We start from the raw sequence: 19,654 nt of genomic DNA on the forward strand, positions 1-19,654 counted from the left end.
TCACACTTTCACCTCTGTTCTTTTTTAGATTTTTTTTTATTTTTTTTGCAAGGCAATAGGGTTAAGCAGCTTGCCCAAGGCCACACAGCTAGGTAATTATTAAGTGTCTAAGGTCGGACTTGAACCCAGGTACTCCTGACTCCAAGGCCAGTGCTCTAGCCACTGCACCACCTAGCTGCCCCTATCTGTTCTTTTTAATAAGGTTTAACTTTCTAAAGACATTTTATAATCATCCCATCAAATCTCAGTGATACCACAATGATCAAATTTGCATCTGTATACTATAATTTTTAGTGTATCTTGATTGCTTCCTATATTTTTTCACTTATGTATAGATATTTTAAGGCTATGTGTTTTATTCCATATTCCTTTCTCAAATCTTTTGTTGGGGGCAGCTAGGTGGCACAGTGGATAGAGCACCAGCCCTGGGACCCAAGTTCAAATCTGGCCTCAGACACTTAATAATTACCTAGTTGTGTGATCCTGGGCAAGTCACTTAACCCCATTGCCTTGCAAAAAACAAAACCAAAAACAAGACTTTTGTTTCGCATATACTTCTGGGTACTGTTATTACTACTATTCTATCTACACTGTAGGTAATCTGTAAATAACCAGCTCAATGAAGATATATAGATAGATAAAGATAGAAATTTTCCTCCAACCCCCAATACCTCACCTTTCCTTTTTAGTTTAATGACTTTTTGATTCTATTTGCAAAGATATATACTACTCAAATATATTCTTACCCATCCTTGTGATGTGCACTACACTCCTTGCCAAGAGTCTTTTATTCTTATACTTTAAGCTATAGTCCAGAAACAAATCTCATCCTCAGACATCTTAAAAAGCTGTTCAATTAAATCTTCCCTATCCTTTGTCTCTTCACTTAGTAAGTAATAATGATGAAAAATATTACCTATCCACAGGACGGCTTCAGTTTCTTATCCAAAATGTAAGAATAATAGAAAATAATAAATTCTAGATTCCTTTAGCACCATGTTTCTCCACTTTCTCCAAATGAGCTACTAGAAACTGATTTCTGTCATCAGGTCATGAGAGTTTCTCCTAAGAAGACTTATTATCTCATACTTCTCAGCAGTCACTAACTTCCACTAATGTCTTCTTCCTCTGACTTGCAGGGTAAGATCTCTCTTCTCATAGTGGGTCAAGTCTACTTCTACCCATTTAGATCATTTTTTTATTCTTTTAATATTAAGCCCTTCCATTTTTTAAAGCAACATTTTGTTCACTCAGATAACATGGGGAGAAGAAAAGGATCTTTTATCTTCAATCTTCAAGGAGGGAGATCAACATTCATTATAAGCATAGTGACTTGGCTGTGTGAAAATATGAACATTACACATTCAGTGTAGATCACAGCAAAATTCTTCATGCTCTCTATACTCAAAGAAAATTAATGAATCGGTTTTTGTCTTCTTTGCTAAAATCTCCTCCAGAAAACTGCTATAACAAAACTTGGAAAGTCCTCAAATTATGAACTGTTACTATTCCCAACTACTTTGAAGCTTAACATCTTGAGAGCAAAGTTATTTATTTCTTTCTCTCATTAGTTACTTACCTTGTCTTAACATGTTATCTTACAAATCATCTTCCTTCAGCTCTTGCACTCCCAGGTTCTTTGTGACACAGAATAAAGAGGACTGGCATCGTAATCAGTAAATCTGATTTCAGCTTCTATTTCTACAACTTACTAGTTGTGTGACCTTGAGCAAGTCAATCAATAAGTTTTCTTATAACATAATTTAATTAGCCATTCCATGCAAAATAAGAAGGTTAGACTTGAAAAGTTTTAACTTTTCTTCCAGTTCTGAGTCTAAGTTTCTATGGTGCTTCTCCAAATTCTGAAGGAGTTCCAAATTTACCTAACTACATTTACCTATACAATCAATCTATACTTTTCTTCACAAATCCAAAGCCTTCCAACATCATTAACAATTCCTTCTCTCTTTTTTGGTATTCATTTCAATTTATTTTCCCACAGTCTTCTCCCCTAGAATCTGGAAATAAAAATACATACATCAGTAGCAAACATATTTCTAATTTTAAACATTTAGTATGAAATAAGAGCTTAATAGAACCAAAAGTAGATGAAGTCATAAATGAGACATGACAATTCTCAAGTCCCTAATAATCACTTGTTTTGCATTTAGTCATGCCTATGATCAATTTTATTAAATGGAAAATACATAATTTTTTTATATCATTATACTCTGATATTGCAACTCACCAGAGCTAAGATCTTTGTAGTTTTGCTGATTTGTCAAAACCTGGGTAAGAACAGACCGCATAGCTCCTCCCATTTTAGTCAAATCTTCCAGAAAGGAAATTTGGGGTCCCAATAACTGCAGGACTTTGTGAAGGTCTTTTTCTGATGGTACATCAACTGCTGAAAAATAATAAAGGGATTTAGAATATTTTTATAATATACTGTATATAAAGCATTTTTAAGAGGTATTACTACTTTTATACAAAAGGTCAAACATAACAGACCTTATTGAAGGATTAGACTTCTTGACTTCTAGACTTCTTCCCCTCAAGACCAAAGGAGGGAATGGAAAGTATAAATATATCATTTTTTTTTTACAGAAAGAGAATAGGGGCGGCTAGGTGGCATAGTGGATAAAGCACTGGCCTTGGAGTCAGGAGTACCTGGGTTCAAATCCGGTCTCAGACACTTAATAATTACCTAGCTGTGTGGCCTTGGGCAAGCCACTTAACCCCATTTGCCTTGCCAAAAACCTAAAAAGAAAGAAGGAAAGAAGAAGGAAAGAAGGAAAGAAGAAGGAAAGAAGAAGGAAAGAAGAAGGAAAGAAGGAAAGAAAGAAAATAGGAGCAGTTAGGTGATGCAGTCAGGAAAACCTGAGTTCAAATCCTGCCTGAGACAGTGAATAATTGCTTAACCTTGGGGAAATCACTTAACCCCACTGCCTTGGCCCCCCCCCAAAAAAAGAGAGAATACATTTCTGTAGAAAGAGGGTAATCCCAAGGATAAAGCTTGTTGCTCACCTCCTGACAAAGGAAATATATTCAAGGTACAGTTCTTATTTCTATCTCTATTGTTTATGATAGCAAGTTAGTATTAGGCAGTGCTTTAGGATTAGGAAAGCACTTTACGAAATGCTACTATGATTCCCATTTTGCAGATTAAAAAAAACTGAGGCAGACAGGATCATACTACTATTAAGTGTCTCAGGCTCAAAGGGAAGGTAGATGACGCAGTAGATAGAGCACTGGTCTTGGATTCAGGGGGACAGGAGTTCGAATGCTGCTTCAGATGCTTGCTACTTGCTAGCTGTGTGACCTTGAGCAAGTCACTTAACCCTGACTGCCCTGCATTCACGTCCTGATTCATATCTGACCACTGGACTCAGAAGGCTCTAGAGGAGAAAGTAAGGCTGGTAACTTAGCACAACAACCCCTCAGTCAAATTCAATCCACATGCTTGTCAAAGCATCACCTCCCTGATTTTCTCAGAAAATTAGGGACAAACATTGCCTGAGGCTCAATATTTTCTCAGGTTTTTCTGATTCCAAGTCCAGTGCTCTAACCATTGTACCATCTAACTGCTAATATCTGTACTGACTGTAGAATAAGAAGTTACCAAGAATACAGAAACTGGAAGACAGGATGAATATTCTGAGGGCAAGGTAGTTAAAGATGAAATTTGTTGAGGGGAACTGAGGACTAGAAACTATGAGGAAAGCTTTAGTTTTAAAGCACAAAAAAGATGGGAGCTACCTAAATGTCAATCCTCAAACTATCACAAGCAATAGTTGAAAAAAAAAGACTTTAATAGGTCTACAAAAGTATAAGCAAAAATATCTTGAATAACTAAATACTAAAATCTGCTCTTCCTCTTTACAAATCCTCCTCCAAATTCTTACTACTCCCACTTCAACTCCTAATTTCAATCCCTTAAAGTACTGAAAACTACCTAGCTCAAGTTAACAAGGGCAGGGCAATCTGATATAGAAAAATTAAATATTTTATAAGTCAGTTAGTCAATAAGCATTTACCATGCACCTACTTACTATGTACCAGGCATTATACCAAGAAAGTCACAAGTCAATCCCTGCCCTCTAGGAGCTCACAGTCTAATGGGGGAGAAACCACATAAAAAGAACCAGGTAAATGATTATCCAGTATAGGAAGAGGTTACCCAGCATGGGGGCATGATGGAGTCCTACAGCCAGAATGATCTAAGAAAGTATGAGTTTCAGAGTTAATTTCATCTTGCAAAATGATGAAATTTTAAAAATGAAGAATTCATGGAAAGCAACTGAGTAAGAAATGATTAAATATGTCCCCTCCTTAAACAGTGAAGAATCAAGGAGAGCTCCCAGATGGCTCTCTACCACATTCTCTTCCCAGAGGTAAGAAAGGCCTGTGGGGCAGCAGGTGCTGAGGTAGTTTAAGTTTACAGGTTGATATCATCCTGCAGAAAGATGAGTTTCTAGAGATGATGAAGTCTAGGAAAATAGCCAGGAGGGAAATGATGAGAAGAATTGCATGGCTGTCATGCTTAGAGAGTAAAAAATCTGGGATAAGTTCTCCAATGTCTATCCTCCATTCTTTTCGATCAGAGTAAGGAAGGATACTTTGGGGCAACTTTGTACAAACAATTATATAAGAGAATAAATAGGAAATAATCAATTGAGGGAAGACACTAGAATTAAGTAAGACTGGGAAAAACTTCCTGTGGAAGGTGAGGTTTTTCCCAAAGACAATGAGAGGAGAATATTCCAGGTCTCAGAGACAGCCAGTGAATTTTCCAGGGGTTGAAAGATGGAGTGTTTTGTTTGAAAATCAAGAAGCTAATATCAGTGGAATGCAGAATATGTAGTATAGTAAGGTGAAAAAAAAATGAGAACTCAGGGGGGAGGGGGGAGGTTTTGAAGGAGTGAACACAAGAGTTTGAGTTAAGAAACTCTGATTAGGAAAAGTTTCAGTAATGAAACACTATATAAGGAGAAATGGCTCTGGTGTCCAGAAAGAGAGAAATCAATATAGAAAACTTCTAGGTCTAATTCAGAAAAATATTGAGAATTTAAATGGCTACAAGAACAATTCTAACTATAAAAGTAGAGTCCAAAAATAGAGGATTTTACTTTTTCAGTGACTTAGGGGGAAATGAAACAGCTCTAATGATGAAGAATAAGTAGAATTATAGGTAAACTAAGCAATAGAAAGGGGGAAAAAACATTAGAAGTGTACTTACAAAGTAAAAATATATTTTCTTTGTTTTTGTTTTGTTTTTTAGCAAGGCAATGGGGTTAAGTGACTTGCCCAAGGGCACATTGCTAGATATATTATGTGTCTGAGGATGAATTTGACCTCAGGTCCTCCTGACTTCAGGGCTGGTGCTCTACCCACCATGCCACCTAGATGCCCCTATAAATATACTTTGAAATCAATCTGACTCTCCCTTTAACTAGTTCTGTGACTTAGGCTCTTTGGGTCTTAATTTCTTCAGATGTAAAATTAAACAGCTGAACTACAGGATATTCTAGTGGCCTGAGTGTTGGACTTGGGAGTTTTAAAGATTTAAGTTTTAGTCCTAAATAAAAAACTTAATAATTTTGTAATTCTAAAACTCACTTATGGTAGCTCAGGTTCCTTATCTATGAAGTGAAAAGATAAAGTCTGATGGCCTCACTAACAACCATTTTAAGCTCTAAAATCTATTACACCAGGAGAGTGTGCTATTATCATGACCACTCCTATTCAGCCTCCTTTGCTCTATCTTCCTCCTAAGTCATGCCAAATCACCATAGGCATCCCACAGGGTTCTATCCTTAATCCTTTTCTCCATGTATACTAATTCGATTGATGATCAGCTCCAATGATATTAACGATCATTTCTATGCAAATGACCTTCAAATTTATTTATCCGTCCCTAACTTCTCTGTTAAACCTTGTGTCTAGCTGTTGCAACTGTATTTTAGATATCTCAAACTGGATGTTAAGTAGAAATCTTTAAACTCAAAAGGTCCAAAACCAAACCTTTCTTCCTCAAACCCTCCTTCTTCCAAATTTTCCTGTTACTGTCAAAAAGATTCTGAAGACCAGGGGAAGCTAGGTGGCATAGTGGATAAAGCACCGGCCTTGGAGTCAGGAGTACCTGGGTTCAAATCCAGGCTCAGACACTTAATAATTACCTAGCTGTGTGGCCTTGGGCAAGCCACTTAACCCCATTTGCCTTGCAAAAAAAAAAATTGATTGTGCAGCTTGGGAAACATTGGCACAGGATCGCCCAGCATACCCTACCCTCAACAGAGAGGGAGAATTGAAGCTGCTTAAAGGAAACCTGACATATAAGTTTAGAGTACCCACCCCAGGTGTTCACATGGCCTATTTGTGCCCAACCTGTGATAGAGCATTCTGAGCTCATATTGATCTAATCAGCCAACATCAGACACACTGTAATTTGTTTCAAACATAGTGATGCCATTTTGGTATTCCTCGATAATGAAGGACAAGAACCACCAACCAAACATTACTGTCAAGAATAGCACTATCCGGGGTGGCTAGGTGGCACAGTGAATAAAGCACTGGCCCTGGAGTCAGGAGTACCTGAATTCAAATCTAGCCTCAGACACTTAATAATTACCTAGCTGTGTGGCCTTGGGCAAGCCATTTAACCCCTGTTGCCTTTCAAAAAACTAAAAAAAAAACAAAAAAAAAAAAGAATAGCACTATCTGACTTGTGGGGAGGGTGGAGTCAAGATGGCAGCATGAAGACAGGAATTCCCAGAAATTCATTCCCCCAAAAACTCCAAAAGTCATCAAATTATGACTAGCCAAAATTTATAGAGGAATAGAACCTACAGAAAGACTGGGGGATACAACTTCCCAGTCCAAGACAACTTAGAAGTTCTGCGAGAAAGGTCTGTTTCACTAGGTCTAGGTTGGAAAAAGCCATAGCCACAGAGCAGTACAGTCCATGGATCACCAGGAACAGCTTGAAGGGGTGGTGAGAGAACTTCCTCACCAGAATGAGTGCAGAGCAAGCACCCACCTCAGAGCAGCCCTGTGGTGAAAACCAGCAGTGGGAATCATGGAAGCCAGCCTGTACCTCCACAACAAAACCCACAGATGGGTAAGGGAATCAGGGGAGACTGTAGAGGACAGGGCTGTGTTGTTTGCCCACACTCAGATCCAGGTTGCAGTTTGGGCTTCCGTAATACAATAACAGAGCATGGACTTTCCTCACAGCTCCAGGGCAGAGGGGTGGGCTTGTGGTCATCCACATATCAAAGCACAGACCTTGAAGGAATTAAGGTCCCTGTGGGTTGTCCCAAAAAAACTCCAAAGCCTTGGAAGTACCATAAATCAGTCATAGACTGAGGACATGAGCAAACAAAAGAAAAAGAAAAAAAATCTGACCATAGAAAATTACTCTGATCCCATGAAAGATTCAGAAGATGACAAAATCGAAACTTCTGTATCCAAAACCTCCAAGAGAAATAGAAAATGGGCTCAGGTTATGGATGCACACAAAAAAATACTTTGAAAAGGAATTAAGGGAGGTGGAGGAAAAATTGGAAGGAGAAATGAAAGCAATGCAGAAAAAATAAAGAAAACCAAATCAAAAAGCTTGGTGAAAGAAATACAAAAAAGTACTTTAGAAAATAAAATGTTAAAAACCAGTTTAGGTGAAATGGACAAAGCAACAGAAAAGGCAAATGAGGAGAAGAATGCCTTAAAAAGCAGAATTGGCCAGCTGGAAAAGGAGATAAAAAGGCTCTCTGAAGAAAGTAACTTCTTGGGGTGGCTAGGTGGCGCAGTGAATAGAGCACCGGCCCTAGAGCCAGGAGTACCTGAGTTCAAATCCCACCTCAGACACTTAATAATTAGCTAGTTGTGTGGCCTTGGGCAAGCCACTTAACCCCACTACCTTGCAAAAAAAAAAATGCAAAAAAAAAAGAAAAGAAAATAACTTCTTCAAATGCAGAATGGAGCTAGAGGAAGCTAATGACTTTCTGAGAACTCAGGAAGAAATAAAACTATACCAAAAGAAACAAAAATTAGAAGAAAATGTGAAATATTTCATTGGAAAAACAACCGACCTCAAAAACAGATCCAAGGGCAGCTAGGTGGCATGGTGGATAAAGCACCGGCCCTGGAGTCAGGAGTACCTGGGTTCAAATCCGGTCTCAGACACTTAATAATTACCTAGCTGTGTGGCCTTGGGCAAGCCACTTAACTCCATTTGCCTTACCAAAAAACCTAAAAAAAAAAAAAAAAAATTGAGCTACCTGAAAATCACAACCAGGAAAAGAGCCTAGGCTTCATTTTTCAAGAAATAATACAGGAAAAACTGCCCTGAGATCCTAGAAGCAAAGGGTAAAATAGAAATTGAGGGAATTCACTGATCACGTCTGAAAGAGATCCCAAAAGAAAAATTTCCAGGAATATTACAGCCAAATTCCAAAACTCCCAAGTCAAAGAGAAAATACCAAAAGCTGCAATTCAACTACCATGGCTCTATAGTCAGGATTATACAGAATCTGGCAGCATCTACGTTAAAGGCTTGTAGGGCTTGGAATATGATATTCTGGAAGGCAAAAGGATCTTGTTCTACAACCAAGAATCAACTACTCAGCAAAACAGAACATCCTCTTTCAGGGAAAAGAAGGACTTTCAATGAAACAGGGGACTTTCAGACTTTCCTACTGAAACAACCAGAGCTGAACAAAAGTCTATCTTCAAGTACAGGACTCAGGGGAACCACAGAGGGGGTAGTCAAGAAGGATTAATTAGGAGGAATTTAATGACATTGAATTGCTTGTATTCCTGCATGGGAAGAGGATACTGATAGCTTATATAAACTTTCTCATTCAAAAGAGCAGTTAGAAGGAGCATATATAGACAAGGCACAGGAAGGAGCTGAATATAATGACATAATATGGTAAAATGTTGGAGTCAATGCATGAGCCTTCATTCTCATCAGAAATGGCTCAGAGAGGTAATAACATACACACTTTTAATAGGGTGAGGAAATCTACCTTACCCTAGAGAAAAATGAGAATAAAGGCATGGGATAAGGGGGAATGGGGGGAAGGAAAGGGGGGGGAATAGGTGATAGAAAAGAGAAAGGATCGTGGGAGAGGGTACTCAGATACAACACACTTCTGAACAGGGACAGCGTGAAAGGAGAGAGGGAGGGAGGAAGGGAGAATAGAATAAATGAGAGTGGAAAGGAATAGAGTGGAGGGAAATACAGCGAGTAAAAGCAACTGTGGTAAAAATACTGAAGCAACTTCTTTGATGGACTTATGATAAAGAAGGCAACTAATCCCAGAGGCAGAGACACTGGAATCTGAACTCAGACTAAAGTACATTTTTTTTCCTCTCTCACTGTTCTTATGGTTAATCTCATAAGATTATCGTAATAATATAAAATAACTAAAAAAAAAAGAATAGCACTATCCTTTTAGGCAACCAAGCAACCTAGGTGTCATCCTCCACTCCTCACTATCTCATCAATATTTAACTGATAAAACCCATCACCTTACCTTTGTAACATCATTTGAATATAGTTCTTTCTCTTCTATGCTACTGCCATTCTGGCACACTCATCTCCTCATTAATTGGTCCCATTTGCCAAAAAATTTCCCTATCAAAATGATTTGCCTAAAGTGAAAGTCCAACTATCACCTCCAACTATGTCACTCAAAAATACTCTAATGATTCATTATCACCCAAGAAGATTAAATATAAAAATCTTCTCTTAACCCTTCATAAACTTAAATCTACACAAACATCCCTAACTTTGCAGTCTTTTTAACCTTACACCACTCTTTGCTTTCCTCAATGAGGATACTTCATTTCCCTCAGGTATTTTTCTGACTTTTCCTCATTCTTGGAACACTCTCCCTCCACCTTCTGGCTGAGCTGGCTTCCCTTAAGTACCAATTAATGTCCCATCTATTATAGGAAGCCTTTCCCAATCCCTCTTAATTTTAGTGACTTCTCTCTATTGATTTATTTTCTATTTATCCTGCACATCAATGGTTTATTCATAGTTATTTACATATCTCCCCCATTCGACAGTGAGCTCCCCAAAGTAAGGACTACCTTTTGCCTTTCTTTTTTTTAAATCCCCAGAGTTACCTTAGCTACTGATACATGCAGGAGCTTAATAAATGTTTACTAAGTGACTGGTATCAAAATGGGGCTTTGTATATTTAAACAATTATGTTTGCTAGACAATCAAGGATGCTACATCAAGGCAAAGGTCATGATCCTAATGGTTTCATCCAGAGGAGATAGATGTATCTCCTTGTTCCTCTTAGGTAATTTTCTATTACAGCCATCTAACTAAGGAAAAGGAGTCTTCTATTTTGGCTATGCTACAAGAAAGCATTTTCTAATAATCTGGTTTTTTAGTCATTGTTAAAGGTAATCACTAAGAACAATAACCATAATAATCTCATGTTCAATGTCCTAAAAGAAAACTACAAAATTAAGATAGTTGAAGCTTTTCTATGAAAAATTTTCCACAAAGGTTTCTCTTTACCAAAGTGTAAACTATGATCATTAGGTGAGTTTATGAAGGTAAGGAAATGTATGTTTTTAAAACCACATTAATTAATGATAATAAAAGCATTTATTCAATTTCATTTTATCTTTAAAGAGAGTGAGATAAGGTCCCATGATATGCCATGAAATTTGGAAAACATGAAAGATAAAGTTTTAATATTCTATTTCTCTCACAGAGAAGCAGAATAGCATTGTAGATAGAAAGATGGACTCAGAGTGAGGAAAGCCCTGGGTTCAAATCCTCACTTCTGAGATGTATTGGTCCTCCTGGTAGACAAGTCACTTAATCTCTCAGTGCTATAGGCAACTCGAAGAAATAGTAGCAAATGTTCCTCGTGTAGGAGTTCACTAAAGCAATGAATTCAAATCACAGTTCTATTAGATAAAGCACTACTAGATGGCAATGATTTTTTCAAACAAAACAGCAATTTCCAAAATCATCTACTAAATTACAAAGGAGTTTTGATCTGTCATACAATGTATTAGTGAAGGAAGCACTCATGCAAATCTGTATTACCTATATCACAAGGTCATTGCAAAGAGAGCACTGTATAAAACAAAATGTTATACATATATGTAAAAGCTTTCATTAACTGTACTATATTAGCTATTTAATCTGGCAGAAGAATATAGAAACTTTGAAAAGAAAGGAAATGAAATTACTTGCATCATTTAAACTGGAGAAATAAACAAGTGAACCTCATTTATTCATAGATAAAATGAAGCACTTCAATTTTTCAGAACATAATTTTTTAAACGTTACAGTAAAAGCCACCATCTGTTTGTCTTGAAGTTTATCTGCTCATAAGGTCACAGTAGGATAAATATAGCTCATTGTATTTCTGAGCGTGAAGCCCATCATCCCACATTAAGAGTCACCCATAGTTGGGGTGGAGCCAGGATAGCGGCATGAAGGCAGCATTTCCCAGAAACTCCATCCCCCCCAAAACTCCAAAAGCCAACCAATTATGACTCTAGTCAAAATTTAGAGGGGCAGAACCCACAGAAAGATTGAGTGATACATTTTCCCAGTCCAAGATAACTTAGAAGTTCTCCGGAAAAGGTGCGTTTCACTAGGACTGGGGGTTGGAAAAAAGCTGCAGCCACAGCGCAGCGCAACCCAACCCAGCCCAGGGATCACCAGCAACACCTTGAAGGGGGGGTGGGGGTGGCCATGAGAGAACTCTGCTACACCAAAATGAGTATGTAGTAAGAACACCAGATGCAGAACCTGTAGTGAGAAGCAAAGGAAACCAGCCTGCACTTCCAGAACACAGCCCACAGACCATAAGTGGTCAGGGGATACTGCAGAAATCTCTTTGCTCTCCCTGGGGCAGAACTCTGCTGTTTGCCCACACTCAGATCCAGGTTGCAGTTTGACCTTTCATACTAAGATAGCAGGGACCTTCCTCACATCTCCAGGGCATAGGGGAGTGCCTGTGGTCATCTACATATCAAAGCACAGGGAAGAGAGCACATGCCCTTGAAGGAATTAAGGTCCCAGTGAGGTATACTAAAAAAAAAAAAAACCTCAAAGTGGGTGTCCCAATATACTCAAAAGCTCAGGATGTACCCCAAAACCAGGCACGGGCTGGAGAAATGAGTAAATAGAAAAATGAGGAACACCATTGAGAAATTCTTTGTCTATGATCCCAAGAAGGATCAAAATACTCAATCTGAAGATGAGGAAGTACAAGCTCCTGCATCTAAAGATTCCATGAAAGTTTGGGCTCAGGCTACAATAGAGCTCAAAAAAGAATTTGAAAAATCAAGTAAGGGGGCAGCTAGGTGGCGTAGTGGATAAAGCACCGGCCTTGGAGTCAGGAGTACCTTTAATAATTACCTAGCTGTGTGGTCTTGGGCAAGCCACTTAACCACATTTGCCTTGCAAAAAAAAAAAAAAAGAAAAAGAAAAAGAATGAAAAAAGAAAAAGAAAAAGAAAAGAAAATCAAGTAAGGGGTAATAGAAGAAAAATTAGGAAAAGAAATGAGAGAGATGCAGGAAAAACATGAAAAAGAAGTCAGCAATCTTAGTCAAGGAGATCCAAAAAAAATGCTTAAGAAATAACATGTTAAAAACCAGCATAGGTCAAATGGATAAAACAGTTCAAAAATTTATTGAGAAAAAAGAACACTTTAAAAGGCAGACTTGGCCAGATGGAAAAGGAGATAAGAAAGCTCTCTGAGGAAAACAAATCCTTCAGATCTAGAATGGAGCTAACAAAAGAATTAAAAATTAGAAGAAAATGTGAAACATCTCATGGAAAAAACAAATGATCTGGAAAACAGATTCAGGAAAGATAACTTAAAAATTATTGGGATACCTGAAAGTCATGATCAGGAAAAGAGTCTTGACCTCATTTTTAAAGAAATCCTAGAGGAAAATTGCCCTGATATCCTAGAAGAAGAGGGCAAAATAGAAACTGAGAGAATCCAATGATATCCCCCAGAAAGAGATCCACAAAAAACAACCCCCAGAAATATTATAGCCAAGTTCCAGAACTCCCAAGTCAAAGAGGAAAATATTACATGCAGCCAGAAGGACACAATTCAAATAACATGGAGCTGCAGTCAGGATCACACAGGATTTAGCAGCAACTACATTAAGGGCTCATAGGCCTTGGAATATAATATTCCAGAAGGCAAAAGAGCTTGGAATGCAACCAAGAATCAACTACCCAGGAAAACTGAACATCTTCTTCCAGGGACAAAGATGGACATTCACTGAAATAGGGGAATTTCAAATGTTCCTGTTGAAACAACCAGAGCTGAACAGAAAGTTTGACCTTCAAATATAGGATTCAGGTGAAGCATAGAGAACGGAGAAGGGTAAGATATGAGAGACTTAATGATGATGAACTGCATGTATTCCTGCATAGAAAAATGATACTGATAATACTCACATGAAACTCCTCATTTAATAGAGGCAGAAGGAGCTTTTATAGATGTAGCACAGGAGAGAGCTGAATTTAAAGATATAATATATTGTAGAAATGGAGTCAATGGAAAAAAAAGGGAAATGTGCTGGGAGTAAGAGAAAAGAGAGGTGGAATAGGCCAAGATATTTCGTATAAAAGATAATAGTTTTTTTTACAACGAGCTTTTGCAATGATATGCAAGGGGGGAAGGCGAGAGCAAATAAGGGAATCTTCACTCTCATCAGAAATGGCTCAGTGAAGAAACAACATACATACTCAATAGGGTAATTCCAGAGTAAAAAGGAGAGAAGAGGGAAAGGGGGGAGATGTGGGTGATAGAGGGGAGGGTAGATCATAGGAGAAAATAGTCAGACATAACACATTTTCTTTTTTTACTTCTTGCAAGGGGCTGGGATTGGGTGGCCTGTTCAAGACCACAGGACCGAGTGGTTGCAGGGTCTCAGGGGTGGTATGTGGGCTCAGAGCCGGTGATCAGTCTGCTGCACTACTTAGCTACCCTATAGCACATTTTAGAATAGGGACAGAGTGAAAAGAGAGAGAAAATATAATATATGGTAGTGGGGAGGAATGGATAAAGGGAATTACAATCATCAACTGCAATAGTATAAAAATATGGAAGTAACTTTTATGATGGACTCATCATAAAGAATGCAATCTACCCAAAACAGAGCTGATGGTATCAGAACACAGACTGAAACACATTTTTTTTCTGTTTCATTCACTTTATTTCTCATGAGGGTCTATTTTTTTGGGGGGGAGGAGGTATTATGTGCACTCTTTTTTTTTTAAGGTTTTTTACAAGGCAAATGGGGTTACGTGACTTGCCCAAGGCCATACAGATAGGTAATTATTAAGTGTCTGAGGCCGGATTTGAACCCAGGTACTACTGACTCCAGGGTCAGTGCTTTAGCCATTCCACCACCTAGCCACCCCTATGGTTACTCTTAAACAAGAATATTTTAGTAATGTATAAAAAAAAAATCACTTATACAAAAATATCTATAGCAGCTCTGTTTGTGGAGGCGAAGAATTGGAAATTAATGTAAATGTACTTCAATTGGGGAATGGCTTATCAAAAAGTGCTATATATATGTGATGGAACACTCTTGTTCTAATAGAAGCCAAGAGGGATGGGAATTCAGGGAAGCCCAGAAAGATTTACATGGACTGATGCTGAGCGAGATGAGCAGAACTAGAGGAACATTGTGCACCCTAGCAACAACATGGGGGTGATGACCAACCTTGATGGACTTACTGATTCCATTAGTGCAACAATCAGGCATAATACTTTTTCTTCCTTAAGGATATGATCTCTCTCTCATCGCATTCAATTTAGATCAATGTATAACATGGAAACAATATAAAGACTAACAGACTATCTTCTGTGGGGGCAGTGAGGGGAGGGAAGTAAGATTATGGGAAACAAAAAATTCAAAACTGAATTAAATTAATTTTTTTAAAAATTACAATAAAGTTCACATAAAAATCAAGTAGTGATTGTGGTGCACTATATTATTTTAAATGTTAAATTTCATTAAAAAATAAAATTTAAAACAGTTATCATAAAGTCTTTACTAATATATCAGTTACACAGTTACACATTTAAAAGATACATCTGCTTGTTCTAACAGCAATTTAAAATATTGATGACATGAGACATGCAATAATTTTAATCATTTAGCTATAATGGTTTCTTCAAAACTTCTTAAATGATTAAAATTTTTAGAATATATTGTCAGTTGTCAAAAAGGCAACCATTTAATATATTCTTTAACCATTTGTCTATTTTTGTCATAAAAGTAAAAACAAATAGATTAAGAACTTTCTCTATTTTATAATAACAGATTCCATTAATATATTACAAAATTTACTAATGATTAAAATATGAAACATGCATCATAAGTAGTTACAGAAAGAGAGCCAAAATGCTTATACAAGTTAATGGAGGGAAACACAAAGAAAGATGAAATACATTTTTTAGAAGACTACAGTCCTTGGGGGCAGATAGGTGATACAGTGGATAGAGCACTGGTCCTGGAGTCAGGAGGACCTGAATTCAAATCCAGCCTAAGACACTTAATAATTGCCTAGCTGTGTGACCTTGGATAAGTCATTTAACCCCAATGCCTTAATAAATAAACTTTTTAAAAAAAGAATACAGTCCTAAAAATCTCAGGACTTCTGGAAGTTACTAATCCTACTGTCATAAATTCATGAACCTCATAAACTGTTTACCCAAGTAATCTTTAAAAAGTAACTTAAAACTCTTTAGTTGTTTTATATATAATCAGAGTTGGGCCAAATAGTCTTTAAGTTGGGCCAAATTACTTTATTCAAACTTTCTTTTCATTACGTACCCAGTAAAAGATGCCAGGTTGCATCCAATACACAATGAAGTCACTTTTCAGTAGAGAATCCTTGTCATTACTTCTCTAGATTCACATTTTCATTACTCTATAGTTACATTTTATAAACTTTTTTAAAAAAATAATATTCATGCTTTATCTAAAAAAAAAAACTAATCATTGTTGCTATATCTTAGAACCTTTTAAAAAAGATTCCTATAAACTGATACTGGTTTAAACATACCTGGTTCATTATAACCTTCTCTTAAATACTGAATAAGACAAAAAATAAACCGTGGAAGAACAAATTCAGACATCATCAGTAAGTCTTTTGGGACACAAGGAATATTTGAACTTGATTTAATTTGATGTCTTTTGCAAAACCTGTAGGAAGAAAAAAAGAAAAAGCAATCAGTAGTCAGTTCCAATTTTCCAAGTTTACAACATTTCTATTAACACCATTTAGAAGTAAGTTTCTGGAGAATATAAAAACAGGGCAGAAAAAATACCCTTGTGATTTTTTTACAGTAACTAAGATTTAAAAATATACTGTTTCACTAGTTCTTTTAAGCAAAAATGTCTCAGGGAATTTTTTTCAAACCTATATGGTTTTAACATTCCTACAATATTACTAATAGTAAAATGTATTCAATTTTTATGATTAAACATATTCCTATAAATAATACTTACACACACACACACACACACACACACGGAGTTCCATACCTTCCCCCACCCCCCACAAAAAACACTTAAGACTTCTGAGTTACTCTATATGCACTAAGCTGTCATAACTAAGCTTTCAGTTATTCCAGTGGTAAATGTTTTCAGCCTAACATACTTACAACTGAGTAAGTCACTTAACCCTAATTGTCACAGTTTCCTCATTGGTAAAATGACTTGAGAAAGAAAGGGTAAACTATTCCATATTTCTGCCAAAAAAGTTCCAATGTGGGACTAGGCGGCACGGGGGGGGGGGGGGGGGGGCAGCTAGGTGGCACAGTGAAGTCTGGAGGACCTGAATTCAAATCCAGTCTCAGGCACTTAATAATTACCTAGCTGTGTGATCTTGCCTTGCAAAAACCAAAAACCAAAAACCAAAAAAAAAAAAAAAAAATTCCAATGGGGTCACAAAGAATCAGACAAGATAGAAAAATGACTTGGAAAACAATAAATATTTTCTGACTGCAATAACAATATCCTCAATTATCCCTCCACCCTTAATCCCATCAGAATCAGGAATACACATAGCAACAGGTCTCTATAACTCTTTCAAATTATTTTGGTTTGAAACTAATTTCCAAGTTTAATTGCAAGATCCAGGCCACTCACACCCAGAAGAAAATAGTAGTACTAGCATTTTTACTATTTCAGTTTGGTCTACCCATAAACACTAAATCTTCCTCCAAATATTTTTTCCTTTCACAGGATCAACAAGTTAGAGCTAGAAGAGATGTCAGATTTCATCTAGTTCCCCTTCAGTTTACAAATGAAGAAACTGCATTTTACTTTTCTTCCTTCTCCCATTTTACATATGAGGAAATTGAAGTCCTATGTGCCCCAAAAATCAAAGAAGGAAAGTTGTCTACAATTAACAGCTTGTCATTAAATTGAACTTTAGCAATATGTACTTCTGTGATGTTAAGATCATTCACCCTAGACATTATTAGAAGCCAATTCCCTTATTTTAATAAAGTTACTAAGGTTCAGAGTAGTTAATCTAGTCAGGCTTACACAGCCAATAAATGTCTGAGGCAGAATTCAAAATAATAGTAATAGATAGTAATAGACGGTAATGATAAAATGCCTTAGAGAGCATAAGAGTCTTGACATCATTTTCAAAGAACTAGAAAATTGCCCTGATATTCTAGAAGCAGAGGGCAAAATAGAAATGGAGAGAATCCACCGATCCCCCCCCCCAAAAAGAGATCCCAAAAAACCAAGCCCTAGGAATATTATAGCCAAGTTCCAGAACTCCCAAGTCAAAGAGAAAACATTACAAGCAGCCAGAAGGACACAATTCAAATATCGTGGAGCTGCAGTCAGGATCACACAGGACTTAGCAGCAACTACATTAAAAGCTCGTAGGGCTTGGAATATAATATACCGGAAGGCAAAAGAGCTTAGAATGCAGCCAAGAATGAACTATCCAGCAAGGCTGAATGTCCTCTTCCAGGGAAAAAGATGGACTTTCAATGAAACAGGGGAATTTCAAATGTTCCTGTTGGAATGGCCAGAGCTGAACAGAAGGTTTGATCTTCAGATACAGGACTCAGGTGAAGCACAGAGATTGGAGGAGAAGGGGAAAATATGAGGGACTTTATGATGATGAACTGCATGTATTCCTGTATAGAAAAATGACACTGATAATACTCATATGAACCTTCTCAGTTAATAGAGCAGGTAGAGGGAGCTTTTATAGTTGAAGCACAGGAGAAAGCTGAATTTGAAGATAAAATATGGTGTAAAAATGGAGTCAATAGAAAAAAGGGAAATGTAATGGGAGAAAGAAAAAGGAGAGAAGGGAATAGGCCAAGATATTTCATATAATAAGATTTTTCTTTATTACAATGAGCTATGGCAATGATATGGAAGGGGGGAAGGCAAGGGGGAAGAGGGAATCTTTGCTCTTATCAGAGGTGGCTAGGAGAGGAAACAGCATATATACTCAATGGGGTGTAGACATCTGGAGTAAGAAGGAGAGAGAGGGGACGGGGCAAGGTGGGTGCTGTGAGTGATGGAGGAGAGGATGGACCATGGGGGGAGAGTGGTCAGATATAACACATTTTCTTTTTTACTTCTTGCAAGGGGTTGGGATTGGATGGCCTGTCCAGGACCATAAGGCCAGGTGGATGCTGGGCCTAAGGGGTGGTAGGGGGGGCTCGGGGCCTCTTGGCCCCAGAGCCGGGGATCTGTCTGCTGCACTACTCAGATACCCTACAGCACAGTCAGAGTAAAAGGAGAGAGAAAATATAGTACATGGTAGTGGAGAAATACGAAAGGAGGGAGTTGCGATCAGCAATGGCAATGTTGGAAAAATATGGAAGTAACTTTTGCAATGGACTTACCATAAAGAATGTGATCCACCCATGACAGAGTTGTTGGTGTTGGAACACAGACTGAAGCACATTTTTTTATTATTATTATTATGGGGAGAGGGGGGTTGAGGGAAAATGGGGCTGGGTGGCCTGCCTGGAGACGCATAGCAGGGTGATCACTGGTTGTCTGAGGCCGGATTTGGACCCGGGTGCTCCTGGATCAAGGGCCAATGCTCTGTCCGCCACCCAGCCACCCCTACTATTATTACCATTTTATTTTATTTTGGGTCTTTTTTTCTTTTTTTTTTTATTTTTGCAGGGCAGTGGGGTTCGGGTGGCTTGCATGTCACACGGCTGGGTGATTGTTGGGTCTACGGGGCTGGATGTGGGCTCAGGTGTACGTGGCTCCAGGACTGGTGCTCCATCTGTTGCACCACCTGGCCATACCTACAATTATTACTATAATTTTTTTAATTTTAATTTTTTTCTCTCCTCTTTATGGCTCAAGCAAGTCTACATTTATGGGGGGAGGGGGTATTTCGTTTACTCTTAAACAAGAATATTTTATTAATGTAAAAAAAAAATCTGTACGAAATGATAATATTAAAAAAAAAAGTTTCTCCAAAAAAAAAAAAATCACACCTTAATCCAATCCTAGTATTAACCACAGACATAATTTAAAATGCTTCTGACTTACTCTGAATTCTCACCCTAGTACTGGTCTGCTCCCAGTCTGATTAAATTTCAGGATAGTTTAGTGTCAAAA

At 37.6% G+C, this 19,654-nt stretch overlaps 1 protein-coding gene across 8 annotated transcripts in view; it reads right to left on the reverse strand.

The window, feature by feature from the left end:
* Positions 1-19,654, reverse strand: part of UBR3 (ubiquitin protein ligase E3 component n-recognin 3) — a 291,086-nt gene that overhangs the window by 251,226 nt on the left and 20,206 nt on the right. For 5 of the 8 annotated variants that reach the window (XR_012474268.1, XM_074215738.1, XM_074215737.1 and 2 more), the window contains exons 2-3: positions 16,095-16,234; positions 2,249-2,407 (exon numbers count right to left, since the gene is read on the reverse strand). Coding sequence is in view for 7 of the 8 variants with exons in the window: in XM_074215738.1 (XP_074071839.1) it covers positions 2,249-2,407; positions 16,095-16,234 (299 nt within the window). In the remaining variant the exon portion in view is untranslated. Of the gene's footprint in view, positions 1-1,579; positions 1,976-2,248; positions 2,408-16,094; positions 16,235-19,654 lie in introns of those variants that run through there. The other 3 variants (XM_074215740.1, XM_074215735.1, XM_074215739.1) reach the window with 2 other exon arrangements.

The sequence above is a fragment of the Macrotis lagotis genome, chromosome 1, assembly GCF_037893015.1.
Source record: "Macrotis lagotis isolate mMagLag1 chromosome 1, bilby.v1.9.chrom.fasta, whole genome shotgun sequence".
In the NCBI taxonomy this organism is placed as follows: Eukaryota; Metazoa; Chordata; class Mammalia; order Peramelemorphia; family Peramelidae; genus Macrotis; species Macrotis lagotis.